The following is a 17,244-nucleotide window of genomic DNA, read 5'->3' on the forward strand; positions in this document are numbered from 1 at the left end:
TTGCAAAAGAGAGAAAAAGGCAACAAGAACATGTGAATATACAGCAGGTGCTGAAATGACACAAAAATTAGTGTTTGTACTGGAGACGGTGATGAAGTGAACCTGGGACGGAAAGCGACACACAAAGTTATGGTGGGATGAAAGTGGAGGAGAAAAAATGAACAGGCTGAAGTGATGAACAGGAAGTCTGTGACGACAAAAGGAGAGAAGGCATGCAAACATGAATGATTAAAGGCATGTGGTCAAAGGAGACTGCTTGGCTGTGAAGGTTGTAGAGGAGTAGATGGAGTGGGATGTGATCATGTCACTGCTGTCTGCTGAAAGCCTCAAAGTCCAAATGCTTTTCTTTTGAAAAAAAACTGCACGCCAGGTGTCTCGAAGGTAAATGAGCTGTGGGCTGGCAGCGTCCTCTCATTGGACGGCCACCTTAGTGTTGAAGTGGAACAAGAAAAGCAAACAAGCAAACTCCCACAAATACTTCTGAAAATGTTTGTTTTTCAAATTTCAAATATTTTATAACGAGACGTTTTTTCCTCACTAATTGTGTTTATTTCGTAGTTCAATGAGGCGTCACTGGTCTGTCTGCCCACACACGTGGCAGCACTTCTGCTATCATTGTGTTCGTATTTAACAAAGTAAAAATGCAGACATAAGTGCACACGTTCGTCAGTTTTACAGGCCGTGACTTTGGGACCCCTGCTGTAAGCCATTTTCAGTTCTGCCTTTGTGCTCATTTCCTAAGCTTTGAGTTTTGGTTGAGGTTTGCAGACAGCAGACGTTCACCACAGCGTGAAGTAGGGCTGCTCGATTATGGCAAAAATGATAATCACGATTATTTTCACTGAAACTGAGATCTCGATTATTTGACGATATTTATTTAACCCTTTAAGACCTACCATAGAACCAAGTCCGCCAGAGCTTATATTATATTTTTTTTTTACATGCTGTAGTGCCATTGGGAGCATTTCAAGTTGCTATACAACTGTTATAGCCCATATTTTAATAATATGTATGCATTAAGTCCATAGTAACGACATAAATTGCAAAAAAGTGCAATAAACTCCAAAAAAATTGACAATTTAAGAGGTTTATCCCTCAAAACTTTAAATACAAAAAAGTTGCAAAAAATAGTTTCCCACCACAGGAAATTTATCTTGAGTGTCTTCATAGTTTTATTTTGGAGATACAGCAGTTTTTATATACACTGCAGGAAAAGCAAAAAAAACAATCCTATGATGCAAATTTGCAAAGAAAACAGCAGGTGCATCAAAATAAACTATTTCCAGCAGTGCAATTCGAGTTCTAAGCATCCCAGCAACTATTCAGAAAAGTCAAACATGACCTATAAAAACACCAGTATAGGCTTTTAAGGCCTACAAGTAAAAAAAATACATTTTCCGTGAAAATGACGTCACTTCCTGTTTCGGGCAGGAAATGACGTACATGCGATGGTTCGCGTTGACGTCTTGTTCAATGTGGGAAGTATTACGAACAGCTGATCGGATCTGCAAAGTGTGTTTCTGGAATATTATGTTTTTGTTCCTGCAAGCGCTTTTTATGCAATTTTTGCAAAACTTTATGTGGAAGGAAACCATGACCGAGGACAAGCTGATGGCATCAGATGTAAGTACAACTCCTCCGGTTTCATATGCAAAAAAAATTATTGTGCTAGCTTACACGGTTCCGGTTCTACAGGGATTTAAAAATAGTTACACAAAACAGAGCGTGCCTCTGCCCGGCTTTAAAGGGTTAACAATTACAATGTGTTGAATAATGACTTTAAAAAATAATATAAAATAGTGTGCAAATACTGATAACAGTGCAAATGTTTGCAATATAAGAAACAAATGAAAAATGTAAACATCTATGTTTAGTGAACTTTGCAGTGTTGCTCTGGTGCAGCTACGACACCGTAGCAAAGTTTACACACTGTGTCTACTTGATCCACGTCTGACTGAACCCATAATGTTTCCACACCACTGAAGTTTTTTTTACCTCTTTTCAACCAACGGCAGTCACTCTCCTCTCCATATAACTTCTGCTTAGCTTTCCGAGCTTCCCTCGGGTCCTCTTATTGTTGTGACGAGTGTTCGAAATGCAGAGAGGTGCGCTCAATTTGCCACACGGAGCAGCGCGAGAGTAAAGCACGAGGGAGGGGCTAATAATCGGCTCAGTCATTTTTAATGATCGCTGAAAGCCCAGATCGTAATCGAGATTAAAATTTGATTAATTGAGCAGCCCTAGCGTGAAGTTAGTGGATGATGATGATATCAAAGAATTTCCCATCATCAAACCTCGTGGCACCACAGTCAGCCTCGAAGATGTCGTCGTCTTGCCGACTTCATTCTCAGCCTCACAGACATACTCTCCTTGATGGTGGTCTTTGACAACGTTGTCAATAACTAGTGTGTATGTGTCACGGTCTTTAAAACACTTGAACTCTTTGCCAGATTTCACCAGCTTCCCATTGAAAAACCAGCTAACTTTGGTGACGTATTTAACACTGGCAGTAAGCACAGCCTTGCCATTTTCCTCAGCACAGACATCCTCCAGAACATCTACGATGATGGGATAATCAGTGATACTGTCCGAGGACTCACTGATCATGATTGCCTCTGAAAGATATTCCTCTCTGGTTTCTCTGTGGACAAAAATGTCCACATGCTGTTCAGCCTGGCATCCTGTGCCGTCCTTCTCTGATCTAACCGTCCTGCTGCTCTTGGACTCGTGGACCTCGGTTTGGCTCTGAAGTGTCGCACTTTGAAAGGAAGCCCTGGCTTCTGTCGTCAGAGCTGCAGACTGAGATACAGCAGGAAGTAAACTGCCTGCGCTCTCTGCCACCACCACAGAGTCCACCACAGAAGACAACACCTCCTTGGAGGACACTGAGCTGACCTGCACTTTTTGAGGCTTATCAGTGTGCATGGTGCCCGGCTGCTCTGATGTAAGACTCGGCTGTTCTTGGGAAACCATAGCATGCAAAGCTACCTGGAGTTCATGCCTAAGGTCAGCTGTCTGAGGGTAATCACCTTTAAAAGTCAGCGTGATCTCCAGGGGGGAACCTGGAGATGTGATAAGATAGGAACATGCAGCCTGCCTGGGCTCTCTCTGAACCTTGACCTCATGGACCTCCGCTGCCTCTAGTCTTCCAACAACATCAGCCAGTAAAACTGGTGGATTACTGGCCACAGCTGAGTGAAGAGCATCTCTGAGCTGATGTCGTACATTCAAACTAGATGGTTTGGGGGCATAAATGATGAAATTCAGTTCCTTAGGTAAAGTCAGAGCATCCTGAGCCTCTGGGACAAAAAGAAACCCTTTAGGCTGTGTCTTAACACTGACCGCGGAGCCCTCGAATTTACCAATCTCACTCGACCGCTCTCCTACGATGACTTGTTTTTCTTCTAGAAACACTGACTGTCGGACCGACTGACCTTCCTGGATCTGGACTGCAAAGTCCCCCTCAGCCGCCTCTAAGATAGTGCAGCTTTCGGTGGCCATTGCTTTTTCCTCTATGAAAACTGGTTTTTTTGGTATCTTGGCCTCAATTTTAATCTCAGGCTTAAATTTTTCATCAGTTTCGAAGCTAGTAGTGTGACCCTCTTCCAGACTTTGATTGTTTGTGATGATCAAAGACTGCATGATATTCCAGTAATCCTCTTCCTGGACTAATGCTCGCTGTTGCGTGACGCTCGTAACAAAAGGAGTCTCTTTTGGGAGCTGCATGGGCTGGGAGGACACAGCAAGGCTGCGTAGAGGCCTGGACTCAGTACGCGGCTGTGGTTGAGCGCTGATCACAGACATGTCAAGATCTTTGTGGTAATCCGCAGTGACCTCCATTCTCTCTTCTGAGGTAGCTGCATGCCATCTAGCCTTTTCCAGCTTCTGTGCTGCCACCTGCTGGTCAGGTTTGGTGACAGCGAGTATGCCTTCTTTTGGTAAAACTGTTAGAGAATGGACCGACTGAAGGCGTTTTGGTTGCACCAACTCTTGCTTTGGCTGGACGGAGGTGGCGTTCATCTTTGTTTCGAATTCTGAAGCTGCCTCACAAACTACAGTCCTCTGTTCTTCTTGAGTCACTGAATGCAGCAAAGTCGGACTTTTGCTCGCTTCTGCTTGTTCTGTTGGAGGTTTTTCACTGCTCAACCTTCCCTCACACAGTAAAACCTCCTGATCACTGATAACCTGCAGATTCAGAAGCTGTTCTCCCTCCTGCTGTGGCTGCACACTTACAGAAAATGCCCCATGTGGCACTTGTCCTGTTTGATCAGCACAGAGCTCATATTTCTCTTCGGTCTGTACGGCTGAATTATAAACCATGTCTTTGCACGGGGTAATGCTCTCCTGCTCTGGTCTTTGTGTTTCAAGCTTTTGCTCTTTGGATAAAGCCACTCTGGCTTCACTCACTGGTGCTACCACTGGTTTCGGCTGCTCTTTGCCAGCTGAACCTTTAATGTCTGCATCTAAAGCTGGAAGATGCTCAGTGTGTCCTTCTGTAAGTTGAAGCTGTCCTGCATACTGAGCCGAGTATAAAATCTTTACCCCCTCTGTGACTCTGAAGCTCCTCTCCTCCTCTTGTCTGTGCATGTCTTCTGAGATTTCATCAGCGATAGGTACAGCGAGCTCGACCTGGTGACTAGTAACAAGTTGCCTCGGCTCGCTGGAGGTCTTTACGTGTTCTGGACTCTGACCTATCAGTGCCTCAGCTCTCACCGTGCTGAGGGGAAGGACCTCCTCAGACGTAGCTGACACGAGCTTGGGCGGTTGCTCTTTGGCTGACTCCAGCTCAACCACCTCGGGGCTGAGAATCCGTTCAGAGTGCTGCGCTGTGATCTTTTGTCTCTCCTGGACTGAGGATAAGAAAGCAGCCACGTGATGCTGTTTAACAGGGACAGCTGAGACCTGAGGTGGATGGCTGGGGGCTAATGAAACCCTCTCCTCTATTTCATGGGACTGCAGCACCGCTGCCTGGTGGGTAAGTTGCTCACGATGAAGGGTGGCAGAAGAGATGCTGAGCTCTCTGAGCGTTTCCACCTCTTCACTGGGAATAATCTGTCGGTCTCCAGTACTAATGGTATAGATCATGTGTTCAGACTGGGATCTTTCCTGGTGAAATCGGAGTTCTGCGGTTTGTTCTGCCATCGATATCGTCAAACCTTGTGTTTTCTGTACTAACGTGTCCTCTTCCTGAGCTTTCTCCCTGAACACCAGCAGCTCTGCAGTACAGGAGGCTTCCCCGTACTGGTTTGAGGCCTTACAGGTGTAAATGCCGCTGTGCTCCTGTTTTACACTCTTAATGTTAATAAACCCGGATCCATCCGGGTTGTTCACAATGATACAGAACCCACTAGGCTGGATGTGGGAAGTGCCTTTAAGCCACTGGACCTCAGGGAGAGGATCTCCAGTCACAGTGTAACTGAAGACACCCTGAGCCCCCTCCTGCCGCTGAAGAGATTCTATAGTTTTAGTGAATTCTGGGCGCTTACCAGTCACTGCAAATGTTCTCTCCTCGGCTCTTTCCTGCTTTTCTGGCTCCTTCACCTGAACGTGCAGGTAGGAAGTGCAGGTTGACTGGCCAAATCTGTTGCTGACCGTGCAGGAGTACTCTCCTTCACATTCCCTGTGAACTGTGTTAATCACCAAGCTGTACTCATCGTGTTCGTGAATAAATGTATACACGGATGAACTGGTTATAGTGTGCCCGTTGTGAAACCACTGGACGGTGGGCTTAGGGAAGCCGGACACTCTGACGGTAAACGTAGCCGTTTCTCCGACAGTCACAGCTGCCGGAGAAAGTTCACTGAGGAAAACTGGTTTTTCCTTTTTCTTTTCCAAAGTGCTGGAGAAGCGTTTAGACTCTGGTTCAAGTTCAAGTGTTTTGGTTTTGTCTGCTAACTTTATGCCAGTGAAGTATGACTCCTGGGTTTCCTCTTCCACTGTGACGGCTGAGCTAGAGAAGACTGAGTGGAATAATCACAGGTTAAATCAGCCTCACACTCCAACCACAGTACAGTCTGCTGAAAACAGGAAAACTGCAGCTTCAGTACAGGAGCAGTGTTTTACATGTTTGACTAAAAACTTTTTCCTCAATCAAAACAAATTCTACATCATCAGAGTCAGATAATAAAAGTCCCGAGTCCACTCTGAACTTGGTTCAGTTATCAAAGTAAACTCGTAAAAGTGCCCTTGAACTTCTTACCAACACAACCTGTAGACAAAGAACATAAACAACTAAGACCAAGGATGGAGACATCACGATAAAAGCCATATTTACCTTTTATCTCCTCCTGGACCTGAGTCACCTTCTCCTCTGTAGTTACTGTAAAGACACAGATGTTCACAAATTAAAAACATTCCTAAAGATTCCCGGGAGACTGTTAGAACCAGTGGTGGCTCGTGCATCCATCCCTTTTTTGTTTCGTTTAACTGACGTTTGTGCATGCTCCTGTTTGGTCTCTTAGTGTGCAGCACCGCTGGGCTTTTTTTCAAACACTAAGTGGTGTGAGCACAAAGTGGTTATGACCTCGTTGAAGAAGTGTTGTCACCCTGTGAAGAAGTGTGCCTCTGCTGGCTGTGTGGGTGAAGAGCAGTGTGAATGAGTGGTGTAAAGAAGCCTTAGCGAGCAGAAGGACCAAAAGCATGCAGATGCCAACCTTTCGTCACTGTGCTGCGCTCAGCATCTCCGGCTGAGCTGATATTTTTGCAAACGTAAGAGCCCCCTTTTCCAGGTCCCACATTGTTAACTTTTATACAGCTTGAGGGGTCTTGATTTTTCACAGAGTAACACACAGTTTCCTCAGCATTCAACTGGTTGTAAAGCCAAATGACAAACGCAGTGGGAAGCCCCTTCACGACGCAATTCAGGGAGCCACTGCCTTTGTTTCTGATCAGCAGCTCAGGGGGGAGTTTGATCAGGAAGTCGGGGCAGCTGGAAGGGCGATGACCTTGGTATTCATTAGGCACGACGTCAGGGAAATACAACAGGCTGATGAGGCTGTGAGGTCTCTGGGAAGATGGAGGTGATGGTCCCGGCTTCTCCACCACCTCCTGCTTGTCTTGGTCAGAGGGATCTCTAGGGCTCTCCCTGTGTGCCTGTAACACTTTGTGCACTGAATCGGTAGGGATGGGGGTTTCTGCTTTGAGATTTGCTTCTTTAGCTGGGTAAGAATAGAGTTAGGAAAAGTAATTAGGGGTCACAGAGTACATGGCCATGACTCTAAATGCTAAAGGGTTAATAGGATGAATGATGAGGTTAGCGTAGCGAAGCTGACAGGAGGGGAGGATAAACTGGACTAGGGTTTGTTATTTTATTACACTACAAGAGGTTACAGGATAACATATTAAATATTAAGTCATGGGGGTGGGGGAGCACTAAGCAGGAGGAGCAGCTGGAAAGGTGGGATGGACCAGATGGAGAGACAGGCTGATAAAAAAAGAAAGATTAACCACCTTCAACAGTGAGCTGAGCAGAGGAGCTGTTGTGGCCATGTTCGTTGGTAGCGGTGCAGCGGTACGTGCCTTGGTCCACCACACCGACGCCCTGGATGACCAGGGACAAAAAGCCACCGCTCTGAGAGCTTCTCACCCGCTCGGTGTCCACCAGGCTCTCGCCGTTATGTTCCCATATCACCCCGGAGAAGGGCTGGCCGTCGAATGAGCAGCTGAACTCTGCCATTTCACCACTTTTCACTCGGACATCGCTCATTTCCATCAGCAGCTTCGGGCTGGCTGAGAGTTTGAAGTCAAAGCTGCTCTCAGAGCTCCTCTCCATCGAGCTTATCTCAATCGTGCTCCAAGACACAGAGGAGCTCTCGGTGATCGTCTCAGTAAACTCAACACTGTGGGCTGTTTGTCCCACTGACAGAGAGCTGAAACTCTCACTCTGAGCCTCCAGTCTCTGAAATAGCTTAGCCTCAGCCCCAGTGCTTGACACGCTAGCTAAGGCTTTTTTATCTGGGCAATAAGAAAGAGTAGAAGAATTAGGTCAACACATCATCACGCTACGGATTTCTCCAGGTTACTGTCACAGCCTGTTGCCAACAGTGCAGTGGGAGTGGCGCGTTGAGGATCAATAATGATGAGTGAGGGAGTGGACAGTGGTGGGTGTCCGCTGTCAATCATGCAAGCTCGACTGGAACAGAACAACAACAAACAGAAAAACACAGCCAGCGATCACATCCGTGCTTGAGTGTGAGGAACATTTCCAAAGTCCAGCAGTGGCTGAACCATGCGGCATTCCTCTGACATGAAAACTCCAGTTTCGCAATAAAGACCATTAATACTGTTTGTGTTGGAGAGAAGAAGTCATGCATTGCAAAGAGACCTTTAAGATGATGCTTCCAGTGAGGATAAGAGCAGATTCAGTGTGGAGCAGCTGCATGCTCACAGAAACGAGTCAGTTTCTCACATCATCGCACTGAAAGTATGAAATCTGAGTTTGATGGAGTGGCTGGAAAATCGTTCCAGTCCAAGGGCTGGTTGCACAAAGATCCAGGAGACGTCATGCACACAGTGACTGTAACATGAGCAGGGCTCATGGTTTTCCCCACGACGGTATAAGAGCTGACGTGGCGTCAGTGCTAGCCGCTGACAGCTGCAGGAGATTTGATCTGTCCTGAATTGACATTTTAAATGTTTTTACATATTGAACAGTTTTATTTGTGAGTGCTAAGCTAGGCTCTGTCCTCCACGAGGATATTAAAAGAAAAGGAAAATCTTTGTGCAGCCAGCAGCGTTGATCTCCAGTACAGCTGACATGCTTGCCACTTCCCCCGGCTGAACCATGCATCTTTCTATTGGCTCAGTTAAGGTTGCTTTGCTTGCCAATAGATGCTTCCTTTTATGTTTTGCCAGTAAGTAAACTTCTTGTGTAACACGCTCTCATGGCTCCGGACGGATGGAGGGAGACTTAAAACACACCTGGCCAATCAGAACGTGCTTACATGCTGCCATCATTATATCACCGTAGTCAGCGAGTGCTGTTAAACTTTGACTATCGGTTCTCGATACGTTGGACGTTATACATATCAGACCTTGTCTTACAGGAAATCCACATGATATTCTAAAATTAAAATCAATCCTGTGAGGAACATGCACCGACTTAGGGCCTTCTTGGCAGCTGATGAACGTGCAGTAAGAGCCTGTCAGTTTTATCCAATTAGTATGCGAACGTCTGCTGAACTCACCATCAATATTCAGAGTGGCAGCACATGTGACCATTCCTGCCAAATTTGTAGCAACACACGAGTACTCTCCTTCAAGGCTGGGGAGAACTCGGGAAATCTCCAGCAGGCAGGTGTCATCATAATGAGACATCCTGAAGATGTCCGACTGTTTGATCTCTCTGTCATTGCAGAACCAAGAAATCTGCAGATCTGGAGAGAAAGTGTTTTCTCATAGTCAGGAAAAACCGTTTACGGCACACCACACTGATGACAGCTGCGACAGGATTTATGGTCAATGAGTATTTAAAATGCCGTATGACAGTAAAGGGGACGAGTAACGGTCAATACCTTCCCCAGAGACGCTGCACTGGAACTGGGCAGGATGTCCTTCTGAGATCAGCAGGTCCCTCATGGGAGCGATGAGGACTGGAGGGGAAACCTGAGCCACGGCTTCAACCACCTCCGGAACTGCAGAAAAGACAAAGACACCGTAAGTCATCGCTCGATTTGGTGGCTAATAATTCATAATTCCAATCAAACACTCCATATGTACCTTCCACAGTGAGAGATGCAGAGCTCGTCACCTCTCCGTAGTTGTTTTTGGCCTCACAGCTATAGATGCCTGCATCTTCAGGGAAGACTTCAAGCAGCAGCAGCGTATGCTCATCTCCATCATGGAGGAACTTGCACTTGTAGCTCGTGGACAGAACCTCAGAATCTTTGTACCAGAACACCTGAGGCTGAGGAAGGCCGCTCACCTGTGTCGAGAAGCGAACTGACCTGCCCGAGATCGCGGTTTGGGGCTGCATCTCCCGGATGATCTGAGGTGGCTCTGGCACTGAAGGAAAGTAGAAGAAAGAAAGGTTAATACTCTGCTTGGTCCTCTGGTCAAAGAATACTTTGATGATAATAGAAACAGATACGTTTAAACAGTACAAGTATCATTTTTAAGCTTTTCACTTTTATTTTCAGAAACTGTCCAGTGGTTTTTCACGCAAAGAAGGAAAGCAGTGCTGGACTGATGCAGGACTGGAGCTCTTACATCTGACGTGGAGGTTCACAGAGCTCCTGTTTTTGCCGGCTAAAAAGGTGTACTCTCCAGCATCGCTCCTGAAGGTCTCAGAGATGGTGAGACGGTGGAGCTTCCTGATGGTGGCATAATTGAACCTCTCCTCCACAGTGAACTGGAGCTCCACTCCATTTCTCAGCCAGTGACCTTCTACATCATCCTCATTCACCTCAAACTCAAAAGTGGCTCTCTGCTTCTCAACAACCTGAAAAACACCACATGATTAGCTCAACACCAGAAACGTCCTTCTAGTATTTCTAAAAAAATAATCATTGTCACAATTATTAAGAAATCTCTTCCTGTAGGACAAAATATCTGAAAAAGAATATATTAAATGATCGGCAGTGTGTGCTCTCAAAGATCATAAAGTCTGAAAAATATTTCTGTCATCGTCACACATAAACTGACAGACAGTATGAAAATCCCAGGATTTGGTGCATTTTTATGGAGTCTACCACCTAATCTTACCGTGATGTCCCTGGTGGCTGGCTCTGAGATTCTGACATCTCTTCCCTCGACTGCCAGGTGACCCTTGGACATGCTTGAACCGGCCACAGCGGTGTATTCACCGGCGTCCGACAGACGCACAGAGGGCAGAACCAGACGGTGCACAAACTGGTCCGATGTCATTTTGTACCTGTAGCAAACAAAGAAGGTGTAGAAGGTTTAAGAGTTGATCCCTATGTTGGTAAAACTCAATAATTGTTCCCACAACTGACTATCAAGGACTCTACCTGTCGGACAGCTCCAGCTCCTGACCATCTTTCATCCACATCACCTGGATGTTTGGTTCAGAAACTTCACATTCAAATGTTGCCCTCTTCTTCTCTGTGATCTTCAGGTCCCGCAGGTGTTTGGTGAATTCAACCACACGGGCTAAAACAGGGACATAGATACAGTTACTTTACCTACATCTATCAGTGTGTCTGACCTTATGGAAACAAATCACTCATGAGCCCAGAGGCTCTAGTCGTCCTCTGCAAGGTTTTCTTCCTCATTGAGGAGGTACTACTAAGAACAAGATTCAAGGAGTCCTTGGGGAAGTTTGGACGTTCACAGTTTTAAATGTCTATTAGTAATATTAATGGCCGTAAGAAAAGGTCTGAAGGGTACCTTTTAGAGGTTCTAGTAGTGACAGAAAGAATCGTGTATGCGTTCCTATGGCATTAACGAGGATCAACTTATTTGGGGAGTTTCCAGAAGTCCGTTGAAAAGTTCAAAGTGTCCTGTGAGTGAGGCTACATGTCAAATGTGTTAGATTCTGCTGGTTATTTCAGAGTTACTCGTGATAGTCCATTAGAGTAGCTTTAAGAGTCTTTCAGTAAGTTCTAAATGTCTTTCAGGGGTAACGGAGATGGTTGTACAGGCAAACGACAGACACACACATTTAAAAACCAGCTAAAACACGGTGAGGTGTTGAAATAATTTTATTTGAAGTTGATGGAGTCCAAAAACATCTAATGTGAAAAGTCAATTGAAAAGTTAAATTAGAATCAAAGCATTTTACCCTCAACGTGAAGTTTAGCTGAAGTGACTGCAGAGCCAGCCATGAAGGTGTACTCGGCACTGTCTCCAAAGTGAACATTCCTGATGCTCAGAGAGTGAGTGAGCTGTTTGCAGCGAGCCTGGCAGCGGTCCGTAGAGCGGATCTCCACGCCGTTCTTCAGCCACTTGTACGTTATTCCCTCGTAGTTCACATTCACCTCAAATGTGACCGTGTCCTTCTCCTGAGCGTTCAGGTCTTCAAGCATCGTTGTGATCAGAATAGCTGGAAAACAGCAAAGTGATAATAAGTTTGAAGAGATGTTTAAGTACAGTGAAGAATACAAAATTGTGTTTTTTAATCTGTAACGTCATCCTTAGTGCAAACATCTGATCGGTTAGAGTTTTCACCTTAAACTACAAAGTAATTGAAAGTGGCTTATACTTATAATTTGTCATAAATATCCAATTAGAAAATCTGAATGTGCTAATTATTTCTTTTTTTTAGTAACAAAAATGTTTAGATTTCCAACTCAGAGGAGAAATGAAAGAATCCAATTAAAGTTACTTAAAGACATTTCATGGTTTGATACATTGTAATGATTTGGCAACATGTGAAACGTCTCTGAAGAACGAATTGATGAATTGATCCATTGTAAATCTAAAGGTTTAAGTTTCACTGATGGTAACTTACGGTTAACAGTTAGCGTTGCAGAGATGCGGTCGTTCCCACAGACAAAAGTGTACTCTGCAGAGTCTTCATTGCTGGTGTTCATGATCTTCAGCTGATGGAGTTTCCCTTGAACCACAATCCTGAACTTCTCACTCATCTCAATCTCCACACCATCCCTCAGCCAGGTGGACGGGACATTGAAGTGAGAAACTTCACATTCAAATGTGGCCACCTGAGTCTCTGTGACCTCCACGTTTTTCATGGGCCTTGTGACACGTAGAGCTAAGAGTAAAATACAGACATGTTTAGTCCTAACGTGACCTTGGCCTGTGTTTTAGCATTTTTTACGTCCAAAAACTACTGATGTGATAATGCTTACACTCAACAACGAGGTGAGCGCTGCACTGCAGGTGTCCTATGACAGCAATGTAGTTGCCCTGCACGCTGTCGTCCACGTCGTGGACAATCAGCTTGTGGTTCTTCTTCTCAGAGATGATGCTGTAGCGCTCGTCAGACACCAGGTCTTTGTCATCGAACATCCATTTCACTGGGATGTCATCCTCTGAGATGCCAACTTCAAATACAATTGTTGCTCCTGACAGTGCTGTCACATCCTTTGGCTTCTTCAGGATCTTAATGGCTGTGGGAAAAGAGGTCTTCTGTTGGTAAAAAGCTTTAGGAATCTAGAGGTCCCATGTGGTTTAGGTAAATTTCCCAACCTTGTAGGCACAGAGCCAAAAAGCTTTTTGTTTTATTCCAAAATCAATAGTTAATACTTACTTTCCACATTGAGTCTGGCACTTGCAGACAGTTTTCCCAGTTTGAAGGAGTAAACAGACTCATCCTGTGTGCTGCAGTTCTTGACCTTCAATGTGTGAAGTGTGCCTTCAATACTGATTTCATATTTATCACTGGGCTGGATCTCAACGCCATTCTTGATCCACTGTGCTCCCCTTACATCCTCATGGGTCAGTTCAAGGCTGAACGTGGCTTCTTGAGTCTGGACTACATTCAGGTTCTTCAGGGTCTTCTTGACTTTGACAGCTGTGGAGAAAAACACCAAGAGGCAAGGTAACAGTTAAACAAGTGAAGTGGCTGAGTCCAGAATTAAACTCTCACAGGGTGGGTCTTTGTGGTTGTTGCTGTGGGCAGGTACGAGTCAGCAGACTAGATCTAAATGATTTAAATTTAAAGTATCATTCGATCATTTGGAAGAAATGTCTGCACTCATAGAGTCAACAAATGGTGTGTTTTTATGGCAGGTTGCTGGTAACAACTGCAAACTGGTTCTTTGCTCAGTTGTCTGTTATGTGTTGACACAATATTTCTTCATATCAGTGAAGAGACATAAGACAGAAAAATATAATTGCTCTGAAAACTGGACTGGACATGAATAAAGAGGCAGCCCGTGTTCAAAGAAACACTTTAAGCACCTTCACAAACAAATTCAGCTTCCTAACCTCCTGATCCGCATTGGCTGTATGATCTACGTGTGTGTTTCCATGGAAAGCTGGACCTACCCTCGACTTTCAGGTTGGCTGAGGTCTTGGAGGTGGCGACCTGGTAAGAGTACTCTCCAACGTCAGTGGCCTTAGTGATGATGATAACGAGGCGTCTGACAGCACCGTCCACCTCGCTCAGCACGTTCTCGTTGAAGTCAACAGGCTGACCGTCTTTTAGCCACTTGCCCTCTGCGGATGGGTTAGCAACTTCACACTGCAGCACAGCGGTCTGGGAGTCAGCTACCACCAAATCATGCAGGGGCTTCTTAATGGCACCACCTGGGGACAGGAGATAGCCAGTTACTGCCTGGTGACAGAAATCTTCTCTGAACTATTTAAGTGTGCAATAAAAGTGTGTTTTGCGTACCTGTTACGGTGAGTGAAGCACTGCACATCTTCTCACCAGCAGCAAACATGTACTCGCCCTCTTCATCCTTCATTGCATTCATGACCGTGAGCCTATGCCTCTTGTCCTTGGACTCCATCTTGTACTGGGGACCAGCTTTAATCGGCTGCCTCTTAAAGGTCCAGAAAGCGTCAATGCCTGGGTGAGAGACCTCAACCTCGAAGGTGACATTTTCAGACTCGGAGCACTGTTTGTCTTTCATTGGTGTCACAATCTGGACAGCTGTTGAGACAGAACGATAGTTAAGCCTCGAACTGATGTACAGTAGAATAGAATAGAATAGAATAGAATAGAATAGCCATTTTTATTGTACATGTACAATAAAATTGTAGGAAATGTAGATGACTTGCTTTCACTTTTTCACAATTATCCATCTGACTCATTCAATAATAAAGATGTACCACATGGGCTTGGTTCTAGTTTTGTAAATGCCACGAGGTCATGATGTTCATGTCAGACTATATATGTAAGAAGCAGGTGCAAGTTTTCATATGATTTTAAAGAAAGTTGCATTCAGCAGAATCTGAAACTATTGTGTTCAGCAGAAAAATAATTTCTTATGTTGCCAAGCAAATATTAATGACCCTTTTCAGGTAATCAGCTTGAATAAGATTTCTGGAAGCTGAAAGCAAAGACTCTCATGTCATGACTCTCATGTAGTTTCTTAATAGTTTTCTACAGGTAAACTTCATGTGACTAGTGGTGGTCATGGTTTATTAATTCAATTCAATTCGATTTTATTTATATAGCGCCAAATCACAACAAAAGTCGCCTCAAGGCTTCATATTAGACCTAAAGATTCATAAACTTAGCTTCCAGGTCATTCCAGAATATAGATGATGCAACTACAGTAGTAAAACTCCAAAACATGCTTGGACCTCATAATGGCGTAACTTACACTCAACAGTAAATCTGCAGCTGGTGTCAGCTCGGCCAACCACCAGTTTGTAGTGTCCTTCATCTGAAGCGTATGTTCTGGTGAAAACCAGGCGCTGCTTGGCTCCCTTTGCCACCATCTGGATTCGCTCACTGGCTGTCAGCAGGTTGTCATTGTGGTACCATTTGACTGAGCTGATGTCCTGAGCAGAGATCTTTGCCTCTAGGACGACCTTTGTACCCTCAATTGCATGACTGTCCTTCAGTGGGATCAGGATGCCAATAGCTGCAAGATGAGATATTTTGATTAGAGGATTTTATTTTGAAACAAAGTCATTAAAGAAAAACATGTGCATCTGAGGTGACCCACTCTGAATGACCAGCTTTGCAGAGGTTGAAATTTCATGATCAGGAACCTCGAAGGAATACATTCCAAAGTCGTCCTTGGTTGTATCTTCTATAAGGAGTTTGTGAATTTGTTTGTCAATAACTATATGCACACGGCTGGAGGCTGTGATGGGCTGCCCCTTCTTCATCCAGGTTCCTTCAACATTCTCCTGGGAGAACTTGACCTCAAGCTGAGCGATGTCACCCTCGCAGACGGTCATGTCAGACAAAGGCTGCATCAAGGTCACTGGACGCACTAAAAAATAAAAATGTCACTGTTAGCACTCTACATGCGATGTGTGTGTGTGTGTGTGTGTGTGTGTGTGTGTGTGTGTGTGTGTGTGTGTGTGTGTGTGTGTGTGTGTGTCTGGAAAGGCCCCATCGGGGCTGAAAGGTATGAACGGGCTTTAGAGAAACATCTGCTCCATGCAGACGTGTGTTTCAGGAAGGCCTTCGTGTTTGAGCAGCACGCTGCTAAACTGCAACCAAACACCCAGCGATGCTACACCATGGGACACGTGGGCCTGTTTTTGAGACATGTCGCTGCCTCAAATACAAAATAAACTTGTATTAAAATGGTTAATTTTCTCACCTTTCTCACCCCTTGATATGTTTTCTATGTTTGATTATGAATAAAATATGGCTTTATAAGATTTGCAAATCAAAGTATTCTGTTTTTAATCTTTATTTTACACAGCACCGCATCGTTTTTGGAATTGGGTTTGTGGCACTTTTATAAAAACCTATCATTTAGATTTAAATGTATTTTGAGGGAAAGTAGAAATGGTTTGTCCACAAACAGGAGAAGATGGTTAGCCCGAATTCCAGTAACACATTTTGTTGTAGTCTGAACAGTAGACTTAACTTTACTTCTTAAATACAATAACTTCCGTCCATAGAGTTTCATCATCCATATCCAATTCAGTGCCATGGGAACAGCAACTCACATTTCATCTTCAGAGAGGCACTTGTCTTAAACTCGCCCACTTTGAAGGTATATTCTCCCTGGTCTTCCTTCTTGACGTCTTTCACAGAGAGAGTGTGTCTTCCACGGCGGGAGGAGATGACGTATTTACTGCCAGGAGTCAGCAGATTATCTCCAAAGTACCAGCTGCCTTCGGCATCTTCACGAGAGACAATACATTCAAACTCTCCGGAGTAAGTCTCGGGCACCTCGGTGCTCTCCAGCTGCTTTAACAGCTCCAGAGGAGCTCCTGTTGGTCACATAATACAACAAGAGTTCAAGTCAGTCACAAAGTATACATATACCATATAAAGTACCTTGAGGTAACCGTTTATGTATTTGGAATAATTAATAATGAACTGTGTTGATTTCATTACCTAATGAACAGAATATGAAGAACCTAACCCACCTTCAACATTAAGCTTGGCGGTTGTCCTGACAGTATCATCTTCTACAGCCACGCATGTATATTCAGTATCATCCCTCATTCCGATCATCAGCACAGACAGGAAGTGAACCTTTCTGTCAGAGTGCATTCTGTATTTGTCTCCAGAGAAGATCTCCACATTATTCTTCAGCCATTTGACCTTCACAAAAGGCTCGTTGGTTTCACACTCAAAGGTAGCCACGGTATCCTTCTCCTTGGCACTGACGTCCTCCAACTTCTGAGTGAAGTTAATGACTTGTTTTGCTGCAGAAATGACACCAGAGCATTATTTAG

General features: G+C 44.7%; 3 protein-coding genes across 21 annotated transcripts in view; all 3 read right to left on the bottom strand.

Moving 5' to 3' along the window:
- LOC146691423 (titin-like) overlaps positions 1 to 17,244 on the bottom strand; it is a 175,371-nt gene that overhangs the window by 140,936 nt on the left and 17,191 nt on the right. For all 19 annotated transcript variants that reach the window (XM_085434860.1, XM_085434849.1, XM_085434859.1 and 16 more), the window contains 17 exons: positions 16,933 to 17,214; positions 16,507 to 16,773; positions 15,543 to 15,815; positions 15,195 to 15,458; positions 14,258 to 14,518; positions 13,909 to 14,169; positions 13,169 to 13,432; positions 12,768 to 13,028; positions 12,410 to 12,670; positions 11,741 to 12,001; positions 10,968 to 11,109; positions 10,702 to 10,870; positions 10,207 to 10,438; positions 9,718 to 10,002; positions 9,513 to 9,632; positions 9,186 to 9,374; positions 6,275 to 6,319 (listed from right to left, as the gene is read on the bottom strand). In XM_085434860.1, the coding sequence (XP_085290986.1) occupies positions 6,275 to 6,319; positions 9,186 to 9,374; positions 9,513 to 9,632; positions 9,718 to 10,002; positions 10,207 to 10,438; positions 10,702 to 10,870; positions 10,968 to 11,109; positions 11,741 to 12,001; positions 12,410 to 12,670; positions 12,768 to 13,028; positions 13,169 to 13,432; positions 13,909 to 14,169; positions 14,258 to 14,518; positions 15,195 to 15,458; positions 15,543 to 15,815; positions 16,507 to 16,773; positions 16,933 to 17,214 (3,837 nt within the window). The remainder of the gene's footprint in view (positions 1 to 6,274; positions 6,320 to 9,185; positions 9,375 to 9,512; positions 9,633 to 9,717; positions 10,003 to 10,206; positions 10,439 to 10,701; positions 10,871 to 10,967; positions 11,110 to 11,740; positions 12,002 to 12,409; positions 12,671 to 12,767; positions 13,029 to 13,168; positions 13,433 to 13,908; positions 14,170 to 14,257; positions 14,519 to 15,194; positions 15,459 to 15,542; positions 15,816 to 16,506; positions 16,774 to 16,932; positions 17,215 to 17,244) is intronic.
- On the bottom strand, positions 3 to 5,970 carry LOC146691425 (titin-like; the record flags this gene model as incomplete). Its single annotated transcript, XM_085434702.1, has 1 exon — positions 3 to 5,970. A coding segment is annotated over one exon (3,744 nt), but the record flags the coding sequence as incomplete, so codon positions are not given.
- LOC146691426 (neural cell adhesion molecule 2-like) lies at positions 6,326 to 7,984 on the bottom strand. Its single transcript, XM_085434862.1, has 2 exons — positions 7,450 to 7,984; positions 6,326 to 7,157 (listed from the first exon to the last, which is right to left on the bottom strand). Exons 1-2 carry the CDS (start codon positions 7,769 to 7,771, stop codon positions 6,616 to 6,618), a joined length of 864 nt encoding a protein of 287 aa, XP_085290988.1. The 5' UTR covers positions 7,772 to 7,984; the 3' UTR covers positions 6,326 to 6,615.

Source organism: Copadichromis virginalis, linkage group LG16 (genome assembly GCF_057382275.1).
Source record: "Copadichromis virginalis isolate Kocher_CV1m ecotype Utaka linkage group LG16, C_Virginalis_male_GT1.1, whole genome shotgun sequence".
Lineage (NCBI taxonomy): Eukaryota > Metazoa > Chordata > Actinopteri > Cichliformes > Cichlidae > Copadichromis > Copadichromis virginalis.